The sequence below is a fragment of the Pocillopora verrucosa genome, chromosome 8 (genome assembly GCF_036669915.1).
Source record: "Pocillopora verrucosa isolate sample1 chromosome 8, ASM3666991v2, whole genome shotgun sequence".
Classification (NCBI taxonomy): Eukaryota; Metazoa; Cnidaria; class Anthozoa; order Scleractinia; family Pocilloporidae; genus Pocillopora; species Pocillopora verrucosa.
The window spans coordinates 15,720,754-15,738,706 of NC_089319.1; the positions used below are offsets into that span (position 1 = coordinate 15,720,754).

General features: G+C 35.9%; 2 protein-coding genes across 3 annotated transcripts; one reads left to right on the forward strand and one right to left on the reverse strand.

Annotated features, from left to right (window-relative positions):
- Window positions 1-270: 270 nt before the first annotated feature.
- LOC131769090 (transmembrane 7 superfamily member 3) lies at window positions 271-13,700 on the reverse strand. Of its 2 annotated transcripts, none has more exons than XM_066171633.1 (12): window positions 13,567-13,700; window positions 7,897-8,226; window positions 6,708-6,828; window positions 6,178-6,367; window positions 5,495-5,651; window positions 4,575-4,661; window positions 3,514-3,594; window positions 3,091-3,243; window positions 2,623-2,723; window positions 1,951-1,999; window positions 1,150-1,269; window positions 271-1,073 (listed from the first exon to the last, which is right to left on the reverse strand). In XM_066171633.1, the coding sequence occupies exons 2-12, from the start codon at window positions 8,144-8,146 to the stop codon at window positions 859-861; spliced, it is 1,524 nt and encodes a 507-aa protein (XP_066027730.1). In that variant the 5' UTR covers window positions 8,147-8,226; window positions 13,567-13,700; the 3' UTR covers window positions 271-858. The 2 variants fall into 2 exon arrangements, with proteins under 2 accessions (XP_066027730.1, XP_058940809.2); XM_059084826.2 differs by lacking the exon at window positions 13,567-13,700 and adding an exon at window positions 9,300-9,491.
- LOC131769097 (uncharacterized) lies at window positions 9,563-13,507 on the forward strand. Its single transcript, XM_059084843.2, has 3 exons — window positions 9,563-9,701; window positions 10,416-10,681; window positions 11,010-13,507. The coding sequence occupies exons 1-3, from the start codon at window positions 9,686-9,688 to the stop codon at window positions 12,318-12,320; spliced, it is 1,593 nt and encodes a 530-aa protein (XP_058940826.2). The 5' UTR covers window positions 9,563-9,685; the 3' UTR covers window positions 12,321-13,507.
- Window positions 13,701-17,953: the final 4,253 nt, after the last annotated feature.

Here is a 17,953-nt window from a genome sequence, read left to right on the forward strand (position 1 = left end):
TTGGGTTCTTTACTTACGCCCTCGCATCATTCTTCAAATCAAAACTTTCTTCTATGAAATACAGGCAAGCTTCCGATATATACTTTTCACTTGTACTGTGATAACGCCGACCACTGCGCTCTGATTGATTGCCAAGAGTTTATTTGTGGCCTCAAGCCACTGCGTAAACACTAGCGTGCGATCTTGCTATGAACCTCGCCAAAATGGTATGTAGTTAGAAATGACCCTTGAAGATAACACTCCTTTAAATAAACAAAGAAAATATAAGGCTCGTACAATCTATTTGGAATTTATTCATGAAAATACTTTGTTTGCATTATTCGTTCTCTCATAAAATTTAAATCCATACTTCTCTTATTAAGCGTTAGCCATATATAAGACAGTTATTTACCAACGACTTATTTATCAACAAGGATACTTGTGTCACCTCACAGAAATTGATAATTCAACACAACGAAAGACGTCGTGGGTAGAAAAAGTTACATATACAATAGTCACTACTTCCCTTTTCCTTCTCATCAATTCAAAGTTTGCTACAATGTACTGAGAGTTAAATTTGGAACTGGTAATGAAAGCAAGATAGTGCAGTGTGACAAACACATGTCCAAACAAGGAACCATAGTCATCTCAAAATGTATGAAAATTCAATGTCATTACTTTTGTTGGGTAAATACTTAGTTTTCAATTGTTTTTGTAAGGCATTAACCAATTTTTCCGAGAAATTATCTGACCTTAATTATCAAGGTGTGCGAGGAACAATGACAAGTCCCCTAAAAAACCTCATAATGCCGCATTCAACTCCTAATCTCTCAGCAACCGAAAAACTAAGTCACCCTGTAGAAGACAGCCCAGCGACTATCAGCAGATAGTATTCCCTCCATATGTTCTTTGACCGTCACTGTTAATCAAAATTGGCGTTGTCTCCTCACTCATATTTTTACTGATAAAATACTTTCTGATTCTCTTCTGTTCAATAAAACCACTTTTTGGAAATTGTCTGTTTCTACACATGACGTACTGAACGAAGCAACCGAGAAATGACAGGAAGACCCAGGTTGCAGACAAGATGTAATCTAGGAAGAACAACAATAGGTATACCATTACATTTTATGCAAACAACGGTTCTTTAGGCGAGGCAAGATTACTCACCATTTCGCTGGAAAGGCCTCGTAACATTTATATGATCGCGCCGATACTGTGGCTTGGTAGCATGAAGAATGACATCGATCACTATAAAGGAAATACTTGTGTGGATGAAGAAATCAATACCTAGAAAAACCAAGTCATTCAAAGAATTAGTAACAAGATATCATTTGTCTATTGATAACTGTTGATTATGCACAACACGATGGTCAATTGAAACAGCAATCGTAAAACTTAGACTATCCAACTGGAGATCCCCAAGCCTAAATATCTGGAATTTTGAGATTGGAGTCATTCAAATTCCATCAATACCATGTTCCCGGAGGAAAGAGGAGTTTAACCCTTTAACTCCCAAGATTTAACAAGTAATTCTCCTTACTGTCTACCATACAATTTATGTTATGTTAGTTTGGAGAAATTGGAATTGGATCAACTAATAATCCCCTTTCTGTATTCTCATTACTTGTCTGCTTGATATCATACTAATAATGTAAGGAGAAATTCTGTTTAGGTTACTAGTGGAACTTAAAGGGTTAAGCACTTCACCATAATCACCACACTGTTTTGGAAAATGAATAAATTAACTCAGCCATGATTTCCATTTTCCACACATTGTTAACTTTTGTTACATCCACTAACACTTTCTCCATCCCATTCACCAACTGAGGTACTTAGGAAAAGGTTATCATTGCTTTTGTGTGATAGATTTTTAAATGAATGTGTAATTAAAACATACTAACCACAGATACTCGTACTGGATATGTAACACATAGTAAGGGCATTGAAACAAGTAATATGCATACTTACCTACAATAAAAGCATACGCAGACACAATGGAAGTGTAAAGAACACAGAGCTGGGGAGTAAAGTTCAACATCTATCAGCTTCAGTTTAGGAATTCTATTAAAAGCCTTGAGTGTAAAATTGCAGAAAAAATGACTCCACCCTGGCATTAATGGTAAACACTGTAACACTGAACATTAAGATTACACAAATATTTGTAGGCTTGTTCTGACACCAATTACTATAGAGTGAGCAAGGTTATTTGATGAGTTGTTTCTACACAAAAAGTTATGCTATATCAACAAGAAAAGGGAATACTTATGACAAAAGAACAAAATGACTGGTTAAAATGCCACTAGAAAAGTGCTGACATTTGAAGTGTAAGTTCTTCAAACAAAGAGAAAAAACTCAATGATGGATGATTGACCTCAAAATTGGTTAACACCTGCCTCATAAAACTATGGACATCAAGTAGGATGATACCCCACATGAAGACAATCAAATATTACAGACTTCTTTACTTAGCAGTAATAATTGAGCAGAAAATTTCTTGACAAAGATTTTACATACAAATAAAAAATGTGCTCCATTCCCAACATGTACATTCCTTTCTCAAATAACTTCAAACTGCCCTTCTATAAGCTTTCTGCTGCATAAAACACCATATCATTACAGTACTAAGAGTGCTGTCCTTACCAGAAAAGGCCAAAGTACCAAAATCACTGGAAATACTAGAGTACATGCACAGATGATGGCCCCATAGTCAAAGTCACTGCCTTGAACAAAGTCCAGGTCCCCTGAAATTGCAAAATAGACTGGCTTTAATAGTTATTCAGAATCAAAACAATAAGTCAATAAGAATTTTTGCTGAACATTTGTATTGTCATACTCCAATGTATAGGCACATGTGTGATTACGTTTACGTTGTTGAGTTTAGGCATGACACAGTAGCTAATGTACAAATAGCTCACTTTTCCACTACCTTTTGGATCAGGAGGAGAATATTTTAAAAGCAGTAAATGCAATTATTTTCACTATAAAAGTGTGAAATCCATAGAGACCAGATGACAAAAAGCTCAGCTTCTGTCACTCAGCATTTGTTCTCTGTGCTTGAACTTTCTAGAGATTAACACATAAAAAAACCAACTTAACCTCTCTACTCACCAAATGGTGTGAACAGTAGTGTTGCTCCAATCAAGAAACCAAGGAGCAATGAATTGAACAGGAGACAAATCCTTGTCCACTCTGTAAACCACCACAAAGCAAACAACAACAAACCAAAAACTACACCTAACCCAGCACTTGTCAGCATTGTACCTGATAAATTAATTGAAAAAAAAAAAAAAAGATACATGTTAAAAAGGAAAATAATTATGAACAATATGTTTTTGGCTCATGAATTGTTTCATGACCTGTGAATTAGTGATTGTCAGCATTTCACAAGTATTTAATTAAACAGGAAAAAAAATCTATGAACAGACACAGAACTCATGTTAAGTAAGGATGAAACATATTCAGGTATTTTTAGGTAAGGTAAAGCCTCCTGTCAACTTAGACTAATATTTAAACTCAGGGCACCCTACATACCAAGATGACTTAAGTTACTGTTGGCATCGATGATGATGAAGAATATGATGGAAAAATTTGCAAGTCCTCCAAAAAATAAGGCTGAAAAAAAAAAATGAGATGCTGGTGAATAGGAACTTTTGATTTTTGTTAGTGGTAAGAATGGTTGGAATTCCAATGTGTGCTTCAAAACAGTTATGAAAAATACCTAAATGAGGGCTGTACACTACCATGCAAACAGGGCTGTAAAAAAGCCAAATGGCTCTGTGAACAGTCCTGCAGGAAGCAAAATGTGAGAAGCAAGGAGGAAAGAAAAAGGGCTGTTGTCATATCATGATAAAATGCTCACTGCCAGAGTTAGGTCAGTTGCCTAATGGAAGATATTTGACTCTTAGTCATGACCTTGAGCCAAACATTTAGCCATTTGTCCTTCCCACTCTTCCAATAAGTTAATGTAATTATTATTACAATTGTAGTTAAGGAATAACTGTTTGAATGAAAAGCACCCAAGGATAGAAAAACCTAGCTATCTTTGGGGGCTAAGTCCCATATAAAATAATATGGGAAGGAAGGAGCCTTGCAATTGAGATGAGGTGTACAGTAAGTTTTCAGTCTATTACTTGAGGGACACAAATGTAAACCCTTTCTACTATTTTTCTTCTTTCAAGCTGTTTCATTTTTTTCACTTTAGTTCCTGGATAGCACAAAAACAAAACATATTATAATTGGAAATATCTCACAATTATAATTTGTCAAATGACACTGATAATGGAGCAATTAGTCAGACTAATTCCCCATTCACACCAACAAAAAATTTCAATAAAGTGAGTTGCACTGAATGGAAATCTGCCACAAAAACATACAAAAAAACTAAACTTTACATGGAATCCAAGTAATCACTAACTTGTATTTTTATAGTGCTTAATTTTAAGCAGATCAATATCAGTTTCAGCCATTTCTTTGAGAAAACTTTGTCTAAAAAACAGCTTAAAATAGTGTCTTAGCTTTAGTGAGAATGGTGCATAAAAATTTTCACCAAAAGCAGAGTTATTTGATACACAAGAAACATTATTGTTACTCACTGAATTTGAAGAGCCGAAACCCAAAGAAACAAAAGATTAACCCAATCAAACTTCCTGTGACAGCAAATACAGCATCAACAACACCAACTGTAAAACAAACAGTCAACACACTACTTTTCACCCTTTTTTAACATAAATGTAGTTTTATGTATTTAACTCTGATATTTTAGGAATAAAAAGACATCAGTAACGATTTTATGAAGACAAATCATAATCACGAAGAAAATCTAAGTTCCTTGTAAAGATTTGAACCTCTGCCGGTTCCAGTGTTGAGGGTAAGAACCTGTGAAGACCTGATGTTGAGCAAATGTATTGAAAGCTACCCATAACAAAAGATTTCCAAATTTTAATGTCAAAACATGATGTGACTAAGGACTGAACCAATGCATTGTAAATGTGCACTAAACGAGAAGTACATGCTTCAGAAACCATATAATTTGAATCTCACATTTAGAAAAATATGTATGAAATAGTGACAATGACTAAGATTTGAGAGTCCAGAGTAACCAACCAAAACAGCCTTATATATACAGCTACAGCACTATTTTTTGTTTTGAAAATAATGGTGTCCATACACAAGTCTTGAGCTCATTTGAAGATAAATTTTAAATGGTTGGAGTACTCTTTCCAATCTCAAAAGTGTACTTTTCATAGTGGAGATATTAACCCTTCAACTCCCAGAGGTGATTAACGTAAAACTTCTCCCTACAATATCCATACATTCTTCAGCAAACAGGTAATGAGAATATTCAAACTTATCAGGTAGAAGCTGCTATCTTGATCTAGCACCAAGTTCTCATAACTAATTTACAAGAAAATGTGTAGCAGCCAAAGGGGAGAATTTACAATCAGATCTTGGGAGTTGAAGGGTTAAGTATTATTAGTTCCTGTAGCATGATTCTCCTTTAGTTGTGACTTACGCCTGAGATAATTAGGAGCATAGATTACTGCTGGTGAGTATGCAGCCTCCATGTTGGTAACTGGATCATACACTATAACATTGTACACAACACCTTGGCCAACTTGGTGAGTATCAAATTTTGCCACAGGAAGTGTTGGTGCTTTCAGAGAGGCCATCTGCAAGGGAGGTAACAACAATATTTCACACCTGATGTTTTTACTGATTGCTTCTTTGGCCTTAAACATTTGGTCCTAGTGATGCTTTTGCTCCTTTGAAGAAGTTGTAAATAAGGAAATGACTACACTTCTCATTGGTTTAGAGCTAACAGTATGGCTGGAATTATGAGGTGAGTGCATGGCTTAGTTCTGATGAAAATCAGCTTTCAAATGAGGAGTTTGAATATAATTGGTTAGTCACCAGAGGTCAAGAATACCAAATCCTTTTGTAAAACAGTTTTTTTACAGTCACCTTTATTTGAAAGACTTCTAGATGTATGCAACTTGCTGATAAACAATACTATTCAAGCTGCAAAAAGGTGATACTACACAGTCATACAATTCAAACTCAAATTCTGTGCAGAAAAGTAAAGGCGGCAAACATTGGTAAATGAACATTGTACCAATTTCATCTAGTTTGCAATGAGCCAGCTGGAAACTTTGAAGTCAATATATTTTACATAAATTATAAATAAAAGAATCTGACCTTTTTTCCATTGGTTTTGATAACAGCTGGATAAGCCATTTTTTGCAATCCCTTAAAGAAAGTGTCCTCTGATGTATCCCCTTCTTCAAGAAACATAAGATAGATATCATACTCCAGACGATAATGTTCTGGTGACTTCTCTGGATGAATTTTATTCCCATCACATGGTACAGAACTAGAATTCTCAGACCTGTGGAAAAAGAAACACAGGGAAAAAAGAAAGAAATAATTCATCAATTCAGAGTGTCTATTGATCTGACTCAAACTTAAGAGGTATTAGTCACAATGTTAGTCACATATATTGTACAAAGTTGCAGGGTAGTGAAATAATGTGACTGACCAAAGATGAAAAGAAAAAAAAATCCCTTTGTTCCATTACAGATTTGATATCTTGTTATCAGTTGAAAGTAACCAGTGATTCTTCCTAAACCCACCAAAAATATTACTTGAGGGTATACAAATAAAAAGCCATGTCAGGTCTCTACACCATGTATTGCCAAATGTATGCTCTTATAAGTAATCTAACCTACCTTTTATAGTACACATTAGCATATGCAAAGGTTACATTAGTTTCCACTCTATCATAGGATATGACCAGATTTGGATCAAATTCCATGTTACAAGTGAGGCAGCAACCACCAGGGAATGGAGCTGGAATTAAGATAAGACATACATATAGCAAAAGATCTTTTGTTAATATCAACAATAAAAACAAAATCATGGTATACTTCTAAAAATGTAAATAAAGTGTGCAGATTCTCTACTTAAATGGAAACAAGGCTCCAGAAAAAGATACCTTAGCTGAAATTTCATCATGATGCTATTGATAAAATAGATTCCATTTGTTTCAATGTTTTTTCTCATTAAAGAGAGAGCATCACAAACTACTTGTAGCTATAAGAAACATCTTTTTCCACTGCCAAGCTGACATCTTGAATTTGTGACTTGATAGTGAAGCCCTCATATCGTCTTAGACTACAGCTTATTTGTAATGGTTTTAAGAGGAGGGGGACTGGAGAGGTCTGTAGTTGTAACAGCTTCAAATCCAGTCAGAGCATCTATAAGGATCCTGAAACAGCGCTAATATCGCTGTGAGGTAATGATCAAGGCCATGTTTAATGTTACAGTTAAAAGAAAAGTACCATGAATGGAATTTTGAATACATAGTACAGTTAAAGAAATCATACTGCCGTTTAAAAAGATCTACCTTCAAAGGAATGAGAGGGGATAACTTGGCAAGCTGTCAATAACCTAAATCTGTTTAATTATTTTTTCCAGTGTTTTTCATTCATTTGCTTTGATGTATAGGATATTGCTATCCTCCTGCAACCACATTTTCTATACCTTTCACCTTCAAGATCTGAATACCAGAGTGATTCTCCAAACTGTTTGTCATTCATCACCTATATTTTTAGACCTAAAAATTTGGTGATCATTCAAACAATATCCCCCAGTTCATGTTCATTTTTTTTCACTTCACATCACCTTCCTACTTGAAAATGTAAGTACATTGTGAGGATAAATTCATGCTTGATTACTTATTGGAGTGAATGGGTTAACAAAACCCTAATTAGGGGGTTCGCTTCTGTACTGGGATACATTCCTGATTTAATTATCCAGTTGCTGTGTTGTTTCATTAAAAAAATTAATACAATAAAATAAAGCTTTACTACAATGTTATCCCTGCAATCTAAACAGCACTACATAAAAACAACTCACCTCCATAGACATATGGAACTGAGATGATGTCAACATTAAAGGAGTCATCATTACTCTCTGACTTCAAATAAAAGTGACAATCTTCAAATAAACTTTTTATTAGATACAGAACTGCAACACCTTGTCCTGTATCTGTTTCATCATATTTAAAACCAGGATTGAGAGACAATGTCACATTGTTTTGCTGCGCATGTACTTGGATAATTGCATATCTCCAGGATCTCTCAACTTTATTATGTTGGAGTTCCATGTCCCATGTTACATGTGGTTTAAGTAGCAATCTTTCTCCTCTGTTTGGTTGAAGATGAAACGCAGTATTGCCTGCGGGGACTAACAAAAGTCATGATTCTTAGTTTCTCTTTTCTATGTAAACTGTGAATTGTTAATAGAGCATGACCTGTAAAAGTATTTGCATACAATCTTGTATACATCATGTAATCAGAACACTGACTAAAAGACAATGTGATTAAATCTCCAGAGTCGACAAAGGGGGGAATATTGGGGTCTATTAGAAACCGCAAAACTGTAGGAAAATCATCTAAAACCGCAAAACTGCAAAAACCACATTAAATTCTCCTTGTCTTTCCCCTCTTCATAAAAAAAACTCAACACAACCCACAATTGCTTCTGGAGGTTCTTGAGTTTCTTCCATTGCTGGTGAGTGAGGTATGTTGGAAGCCATGAGTCACAAACTGATTGACCTCAGTGCTCCAAATTGCAATGTCAAAGTCTTAGGCATTATTCAAGATGTGCAACCCCTTAAGGATCCCTACAACATTTAACCTATTTGAAGTTATTTTAGTGACATTTGGTTTGTCACACATTCCTCTAAATGAGATTTACATTTTGCAGCTATAAAATTGTAAACTTATGGGAAACTGCTCAAAAGAACACAGAATTAAACGAAGTTCTGACTAGAATCATAATGAAACAGTTTATTAAATCAGATGATAAGCACACACATCAGATGACAACCACACATACAATTCCATAAATAGAAACAAACCGAATAGAAAGCTGTTTGATTCGGTGAACAAATAATTAAGACTCCACAAATGCCTATTGTTTGTTACATCAGATCCGTTGATTCTACCCCTTTTTATACAAATGCAGATAAAGCTGTCTACTAAAGTAAATTGAAATTATGTTATCTTATGTTATCTTCTTATGTCATCATTTTCTTAAGTTTCAATCTCGACGACATTCTGTACGTAATTTTCGGTGAGAAGACAAAACGTTCTGTATACAAGCCCTAATTAGGTACTTCATGAATAAAAATCTGACCATAAAAGTGAAACAAGGTAGTGTGGCATAGTAGTTAGGCTTGACAGGGAACATTTTCTTAATAAATTAAAGTTTGCGTGTCGAAACTCCACAAGTACAAAATCACGCAGATCTCTTACCTGCAAATTCGTGTGAAAGGATGCATACTACAGGGAGGATAAATAATAAAATAGCTTTCTTTTCTTGTGACATCGACAAAACCTTAAAGGATCTTCAGAAATGATAATTCCAAGACTTATCACACAAGAAACATAGAACTCAACATCACGCTCTGTTCGACATTTGTTTTCTGTTTTCACTTACAGCACGGAATGTTGGGATAGTATCATGCTGCATGTGAAAGAGGCTGGTATACCCAACTGTGATTGGCTGGAGATCAACGGAAAACAAGTTTTTCAAACTGTTCAGCATTCACGATCAAGAGCACGTTGGTTCGAACCCCCTTTTGAAAATCAGTGGTTCTCTTGCGATCTGCGGCAGATGCACTGAGATCTACGGTTGAATAATGTCTTCAAGAGAACGTAAGTTACCTATTTCTTATCCCAAATTATTATATTTCCACTATTTTGTCTGAAACTTACTCCGATCGCAGAATGTACTTTCACACGAAATCTTCACTATTTATTTACAGTAGCATGCATGGCGATATCGACAAGCTAGTCCGATTGCAAAGTTAGAGCTTGGCATTAGAAAGCATTGTAATTATTTCTATATTTTTGGATAACGGCAACATTTGCTCCTATTTAGCGTTTTTTTCTTCTGAAACTCAAATTGCTCTCTGTTTTGTTAAGTAGCCCGTTTACACCGTTACCCAATGCATGAACATTTCTGCTCCCCTGACTTTTTGCATGAGAAATGGCTCGAGATCTCTTGTATTTTACCTTCTTTATGAGGTTTTTTTACTGTGTTGTCTAATAGTGAATGCATGTAATTCAAATACTCTACTCGGACTTTGTTATTCGAATTTCTGTTTAATGAATATCACGTTACTATTCATTGTTAGTATTTCTCGAATAACTCTTTCAATGTAACAAACAAAGGCTCTTTACTCTTGTTGTGCATTAGTAAGTCAGTTTATTACAGAAAAAAGAATACTTTTATCCGGACAGAATAATACGTCAACATACGATCTTAGGTGGCATCGGCCAAAAACAAATTAAAAATCAATCTTTAATTTAGCTTTTTAAACCAGTGAAAATTGCATTTTGATTGAAATGATCTATTTGATTTTACAGATACCACCTCTTCTCTTGATGACAGCCTGACAAACATACAGTGGCTTTGTAAACTGGAATCCAATCCACTGTTGGAAACAGAACAGAAGAACGGCACTGGGGAGCCAACATGTATGAATCCTTACCCAAAGCCTCCATTCTCTTACGCTACCCTCATATTACTGGCTATTAACAGCACCTCAGAAAAGCGCATGACACTGCAGGACATATACAAATGGATAGAGGACAATTTCCCTTATTACAAAAACTGCAAAAAAGCATGGAAGGTAATAACAGTTCTGTTGTTTGATAAATTGATGCAAATTTATTGCTTATCATGAATGGATGATAATGTTTGTAAGCCTTTGTTTAACGTGTATACTTGGCAGGACAATCAAGTACAACAGTGCTTTTGATGCTTTCTAATTCTCCATAAGAATATTCAATCCCAGTCTTGCAACAACACAACAAACAGGAGCATTTGACTACTGAAATCTCCATGCAATAGCCATCTGTTCTGCCCTAGAAGGGTTCCCACCATGTGCTAGTTTTGATGGACAATTCCCAGTAAAACTGATACATGTTCATAATCCCTGTGAAATTTTGTTCTTGCAGAATTCCATCCGTCATAACTTGTCACTTCACAGCTATTTCCTCAAGGCCCAAAGGCCATCTAATCTTCCTGGAAAAGGAAGTTACTGGTCCATATCACCAGAAGGGAAAGAGAACATCATGAAAGAAGTCATGAAGCATCAGCAGCCACTTATCAACCAAGATATGACCTTAGAGCAATCAAACACAAGGGGACTGCGACCAATACTGCCCAAACCATCAGAGGATCAACTCGTTGCTAGCACTTTATTGAACAAGGGTGGTGTTCAAATTTTAACAGATGGAAGTGTTAATGGATTACCTGGTAGTATTCCAGTAGTGATTTTACCAACCCAGCTTTACATGAATATGTTTAGCAAAATTGCTTCTCAAGCTGCTACAGGAAGTACCACAGCAGTTGGAGTAAGTCCTACTCTCGTGCCCATGACAACAGAAACTCAAAGTACTGTAAACCCTGGGTTTGCCCAGCTAGTTCCTGAATCTGAAGAACTTGGACAAGATAGTGAAACAATCCTCTCAGAAATAGCCATTACAGAGGAGGAGATAGGATCAGGATGTTCAACATCAGTGACTCAGATATCACAAGAAAACTGTGAAAACAATTCCGCAACTATGACAGTGGAACAAGCCCTATGTAAGATTGAAAAGAGGGAAAATGAAAATTCTTCTGAAAGGTTTATAAATAGTGCACCAATCATCAGTAGGGAGACCTGTGAGAGCCCTAATATAGTTGATATTAAAACTGAGAAAAATGAAATTTTAGCCCTACACATCAAGAAGACTAAAACAGACCAACGTAAAAGCAAACCTTACAGTAAGAATCAAACATCTTCATGTGTGCAAAGAAAGCAAGATTTGAAACAACCCAAGCGCTCACCACTTCGGCCCTGCCCCCAGCTCACCTTGGCTGCCATCAATTCACAAGCTAATGAAATGTCATCACCAGGACACATCTTTAGCAAACACAATAACAGTGAATTCAATTGTATATCACCTTTAAAACCACTGATCACACCTACGAAAAACCTTGAAAACCAGAGCTTCCTGACCTCCTTGCTAGTTTCACCTCTTGGTTATAACAACAGTGGTCACACAGGCTTTACATCCTTGCAATTTTCTTCAGACAGTGGATTCTTCTCACCATTCCAGGAAGGGACAGTGGATTATGGATTTTTATTGTCCCCTGAGAGGTTTGGAAACAGTAGGGTTTGTAGTACACCACAGAGCTGTCGTAAATCTTTGGGGCTTGGTTTGACTTGCAAAAATCAGGGAAAGAAAGCTGATGAGTATGATGCTGATTTTGCAAGACTTTGAGGTTTAGCTTTATCTAGTATGAAATAACAAATTTATTAAATTGTTAAATTCTAATAGAGGCTAATTTTCCCCTGACAAAACTAACCATTTAGATTGCAATAGTTAGGAAGATGAATAATATTACAGCTTTAAAAGTCAGTGATACAGCAGACTGTAATTTGTTTTTTGTGTTCTAACACTCAGTTATTGCTTCCTTTTCTCAGTGTTTAAGTTTTTTTCTGATCATTATTACTATCATTATAAATCATACTGTAATACTTTTCAGTAACATAATATTACTTACAGGATCATTTTAGCTAGACTCAATTTGAATTAACAATTGGTTCATATGTCAGCGTGCGTTCATCGAGATATGAAGCACGCGGGAAGTTTGGAGAGTATGAAAGATGCGTAAGAGTTGCTCAAGGCATAGCCGAGAGCAACTCTAGCTTCCTGAGTGCTCTCCAAACTTCCCAAGTGCTTCATATCTTGATGAACGCACAGCTGATGTATGAACCAATTGTTTTATAACATTTTCAACCCAATGGAAAATTTTTTTCACAAGGGATTTGTTTGCTGACATCATGAGCGCGCACAATAGGAATATGAAGCACGCTCGCACAATTGAATTTGATTAGACAAATTTACTAGCTATGTTATAACTCTTGTTAATAATCTTTACGTGCCATAGTAAAACTAAAACAAGGTAAAAGTTTGTCTTGGAGAAAAATAAAAACTCACTAACATGTTTTCCCAGCTAAATGCAACTGAAAACAATCAAAAATAGGTTAAAACAAAGAAAAATTAGTATATAGAATTTTTCAATAGTTTCTGTGTTGTCAATACTCTTTTGTACCCAAATAATGTAATGTAATTTTCTAACTGCAATACAGGACGGGTAAAGCAAAATTACATTTATTATATCAAGTTTTTTTATCTTTTTACTTCAGTTATTATAAGAATGTACTCTGGAGTGTGTGGAAATGATCATAATTTTTCTTGTGAACAAAATGTACTCTTACAATAGTATTAGCTTTCATAGGTGTTTTCCTATAATTTTGAACTTAGTGCTAATCTGGTTCAAAAACGAACAATTCAACTCTGTCTTATTTAGTTTTACTAATTTGAATTCTGTGTGATGAAACTTCAGCCTCATAAGGTTGCTCTTACCCAGACATAAATTTTAATTTTTATCAAAAACTTGAGAATATGGTTAAAAAAACCAAAAGATATCCTATTTGTGAATATTAATAATATATATTCCTACCTATGTTTCCTTGAGGAAAGTGTCTCAGTACAGATGATACGATCGCTAACGATTGTAAGTAAGTCAATCAGGAGGTCCCTGTAACAAACGACTTTTTTTTTTCTTCCCCTTTTTGTGTCTGCTGCATTTATAATGCATGCAGACACTTAGATAAGCTGTAAAACGCGCGACCAGCTACTTCATATACGACAAGATCTCGGATTTACTCTTGACGTTTCACTGCGGATTCCATTTGGTGACACGATACATGAAGTATGCACGGAGGGGTAATACTTTCGGCCTGTAATACTTTCGGCCTGTAATACTTTCGGGTGCAAACTTCGTTCCTCAGGGGAATAATCTATCCAATCGGATACGAGGAAAGGACAAACGAAAGAGGTCGTGGCGAGCTACCGATTTCCGGGAAGACTCGGAACCAATCAAATCTGAGAAAAGGACAAAGTCAAATCCGTCAAACCAGGTGCTTTCGAAAAACGTTGGAGTTGCGTCGTATCGTCCTGATTTCGTTCGTCAAGCCAGGGTGTATTATTGCTTGCAAGGTGAGTGATCTTTTCGCTTTTCATATTTGTAATGGATTTCTTAAAAGGTGTTTTCTCATTTTGCCACAGCATTCGCACTGGGTGTCATTCCGGCCGAGTGAAAGGTTTTGAAAGATGCTTTGAATTTGTAAATCGAATGAAGCTTTCTCGGCGCCAACACGATCACCGCCCGGCCATTTTGCAAGTGCTCAGGACGCAAAATAAGCTTTATGAGCCCCATTTGGGGAATGCAAAGTCCCTTCGGGGAACAATTGAGCCCCATTTGGGGAATGAAAAGCCCGTTAAGGGAATTATTAAGTCTCACTTGGGGATTACAAAGCCCAATGCGGGATATAATATGCCCTGTTTACGAAATGGATTTGGCAGAAGATACATGTATTTCACTACACACGTGAAAACATCTATCACGAGACAAACATGTGCGAAAGCTGTGTCGATTTTATACAGAGGAGAGAAACCTAGAACTAGTATTCTTCATGATAATTACTATCTAAGCATCGCTATGAACAGATCTTTGCATACAGTTGTAAGGTATCAATGCTTTCAAAAATTGGAATCCTTCATCAAGATGAATCAAGCGCTCAATTGCTCCTCCACATTTCAACTGTCCAGCATTTGAAGATTTGCTATTTCCTTTGCACTTCCTAAGTGCAACTTGTGATTTTCTTAAGAGAATTTTCATTTGAAGCTTTTTTGTTTTGAAGAATATATTTTCAACACACATAGCAGCTCTCCTATCTGATCGTCTTAGTTCAGATTTACAAATGTCGCTATAATGAACATTAGCTAGTCTATCTTTATTTTCTGGTCGACTTTGACCAAGGAATATACCAGGATATGCTAACTCTTCAGAATATTGATCTCTGAATATACTTAAGGGTTTGTTTCCCTCTCCTGGTGCAACATTTAAAATACGTTGAGGCAGACTGTCTTCAAAATAATGTGTGTTGGTCAACATGGTGTCAGTAACACCAGCAGGTGTTTCTGCTTCATCTTCAGTCCACTGATCATCATTATCATTACTGTCATTTCCATCTTGCTTATTGGAACCACTGCTCTTTTCTATTTCTTGTAATTGTTCACTTTGATTTTCAGTATTAGTATCATCTAATAAACAGTTTGCAGTATACTGCACTCCCCAACCTTCATTTAGTGTTATTCCTTCCTGTCTGTAGAGGCTGCTGTTGTTGATTGATTTATAATGAATAAGTAAACAAATAAAAAATTATAATTCACCTAGGTAAGTTTTTTTTTTTGGCATTTTGTTGTTATAGTTAAATTTGTAGTAGTTGTCGTAGTCGTCGTCGTCTTTTGATGCAGTGCTCCCTATGTTATTAGAAATTTTGAAATACATTATATTGCTATGAAACAAACTCAAAAGGTTCTTTTTCACTTGCAGGCAATGGAAGAACAAAAAGAAGAGATTGTTGGTTTCTTACACAATGTGTCTCCAACTAAAAAAAGTAGCAAGACATCTTACTTTGACATGTCCATACAAACCACCGATGGCTTAGTAAGAGGAGTCTGCTTCTCCGGAAGTAAACAGGAACACTTTGATCAAATGAGCAAAAAGAAATCTCCAATAAAACTTCGAAATTTTAGAATTGAAAGAGCAGGAGATGCAACCACAGTACTGATGAATAACAATGTACTGTTAGAGCCTACAAAAGAAATACCTTTTTCAAGAATTGAGTTGCCAAGTGCCAACAATATCCAATCAATTTCAGCTGCAAACACAAATCAAAGTATCACCATCAAAGCCAAACTTTTTCAGATGTAATCAACAAAAAAAGTGAAGACAGAGGATGGTGAAAAAAAAAAGTTGTTTGCCTATCTTGTGGACCCACATGGAGCCATTAAGGTGACACTTTGGGAACAATTCTGTGGATCTCATTAATCCTGCTGAGCTACCTCAGAACTTTACCAATACAACAGCAGCAGCAGAAATACTTGGAGTGCGAAGTGTCACTGCATATCAAGCCTGCTGCAACTGTAACAAAAAGCTGGTAATAGAGACGTCTCCCATACTAACCTGTTCAACTTGTGGGCTCAAGCAGAATATGAAGTCCACCATTCAACAATGTTATGGACAACTACTGGTACAAATTAAAGAATCGAAGATCACAGTGACCCTGTTCAACGACATTCTGCATGATATGCTAGCGTCACAAGGAAAGAGCACTCTTCCGATCACTGAAGAAACCATAACTGCCTTTCTTCTAGAGTTACCAACTATAACCAGCATAACATTCAACAACAAACAAAAATAGTGGAGTCAGTGCAAATCTGAATAAAATGAACAATTTCCTGTCACACATCAGTGGAAATTACTACTGAATACCAAACGTTAATAATACCTGTTTTGTTACAGTTTGCAACAAACATTTTGTAGACACTGGTTTTAAGTGAAATGATTGTTTCTCTGACTGATAAACATTATTTACAAGTACACTTGCTGCTTTTTTTGGGATAATATTTCTGTTGCGTTACATTTCTGATACATTTCATTTCAATTAAAAGACAAACACTTCAAAATACTTTTAAAAGTATATTCACCTATTAGTTACTTGAACACAACAATGTAAATATACTAACTTTGTTTTACCTATGTTTTGTTCCAAATTGATTGCATATTACCATTAAATGAAAAACATAATGATTTCCTAGGAATTATTACAACCAGAGACTTTTTCTTGCTTTGCAAAACTGCTACTGCGTTTGCATTACAGTTGTCTTGTGTTACAAAGACTTCAGATACTATTCAATTTTGTTAAAAACTATTGGCTGTTGTATTTCAATTCTTTGATTTAAATATTCTGCTACAAAATAAAAGAAACGTTCACTTTAATGTTAGATTCTTTGCAGTACCATAACACAATAAAAGTTATTTAAACAGTGATGAAGATGTAATCACAATCATGATATTGATGATTGATATTGATGATCCCTTACCTCCAACTGGAGCATTGGACATTCACCACTTCAGTTCCCCATCTTTGTGATGCCTTGAGCATTCCATAGCACTGCCTTTCGGGAGATGTTTCTAGCCAGTTTAACAGTATTCAAAAAAATAGGCGCCTACAGCAGATTCCATTCCACTGCAGCAGACACAAGTACCCATTGGGTACCTATTTTTTCAGGTGTCTTGATGTCGCTAAGATTTCAAGAAACGCGTTTGAGATTTAAATGGCTTACGGTACACAACAGTCATTATTTATAAACAAAACAGGAAGGAAGAATGAACGTTTTGAACTCGAACGGAATACCCGAATTGTTCCATTGCAAAAACGTTACTCTCCAAAATGATTCGATTTAGCGCCTTTGTTCTCTCTCTGATAATGACCCCCACCCCACCCCCCTCGAATTTGTGTTTTTGTTTCGAAATAAGTGCACTATTCTTTTTCCGTGATAGCGCTGTTAGAATACATGTACATTGAGATCAACCGCGGTTCACCTTCCGTTAACTGCTTACTAAAGCCTCATTAGATAAACGGTGGAATTCGTCTCAGTCTCGCAACTAAATGACCTCCTCATAAAATTTTGTGACGATTGCCCGGCTGTTCGTTCCAAAAAGGAAGAATCCAAGGACAAGTCCTTTTTCCAGTCTCCTTGATCCTTTTTGAAGGAATATCAACGCTTTGTCTCGCACATTCTGCTGTTTCTGAAAAGAGAAATAAGCGCCATGTTTCGAAGAAGCGCGACCCCGGGCGCTAAATCGAATAATTGCGGTACGTTACAAGACACAAGGTCATGAACTACTATTCCAGTTGTCAAAATGTTTACTTTCAACTATTGTCAATCATTTAGATTTATTCATTTAAGACAACCGGCTGCATATGGTTTATCGT

What these genes read in the sequence shown, in the direction of transcription:
- LOC131769090 (XM_059084826.2), bottom strand. Translation starts at nt 9,372, where the DNA reads ATGTCACAAGAAAAGAAAGCTATTTTATTATTTATCCTCCCTGTAGTA. An exon ending in GTTTCGGCTCTTCAAATTCA is followed by an intron (nt 3,595 to 4,574) that starts GTGAGTAACAAT and finishes TTTTTTTTTCAG; the next exon opens with CCTTATTTTTTGGAGGACTT. An exon ending in CAGTAACTTAAGTCATCTTG is followed by an intron (nt 3,244 to 3,513) that starts GTATGTAGGGTG and finishes TTAATTTATCAG; the next exon opens with GTACAATGCTGACAAGTGCT.
- LOC131769097 (XM_059084843.2), top strand. An exon ending in ACTGCAAAAAAGCATGGAAG is followed by an intron (nt 10,682 to 11,009) that starts GTAATAACAGTT and finishes TTGTTCTTGCAG; the next exon opens with AATTCCATCCGTCATAACTT.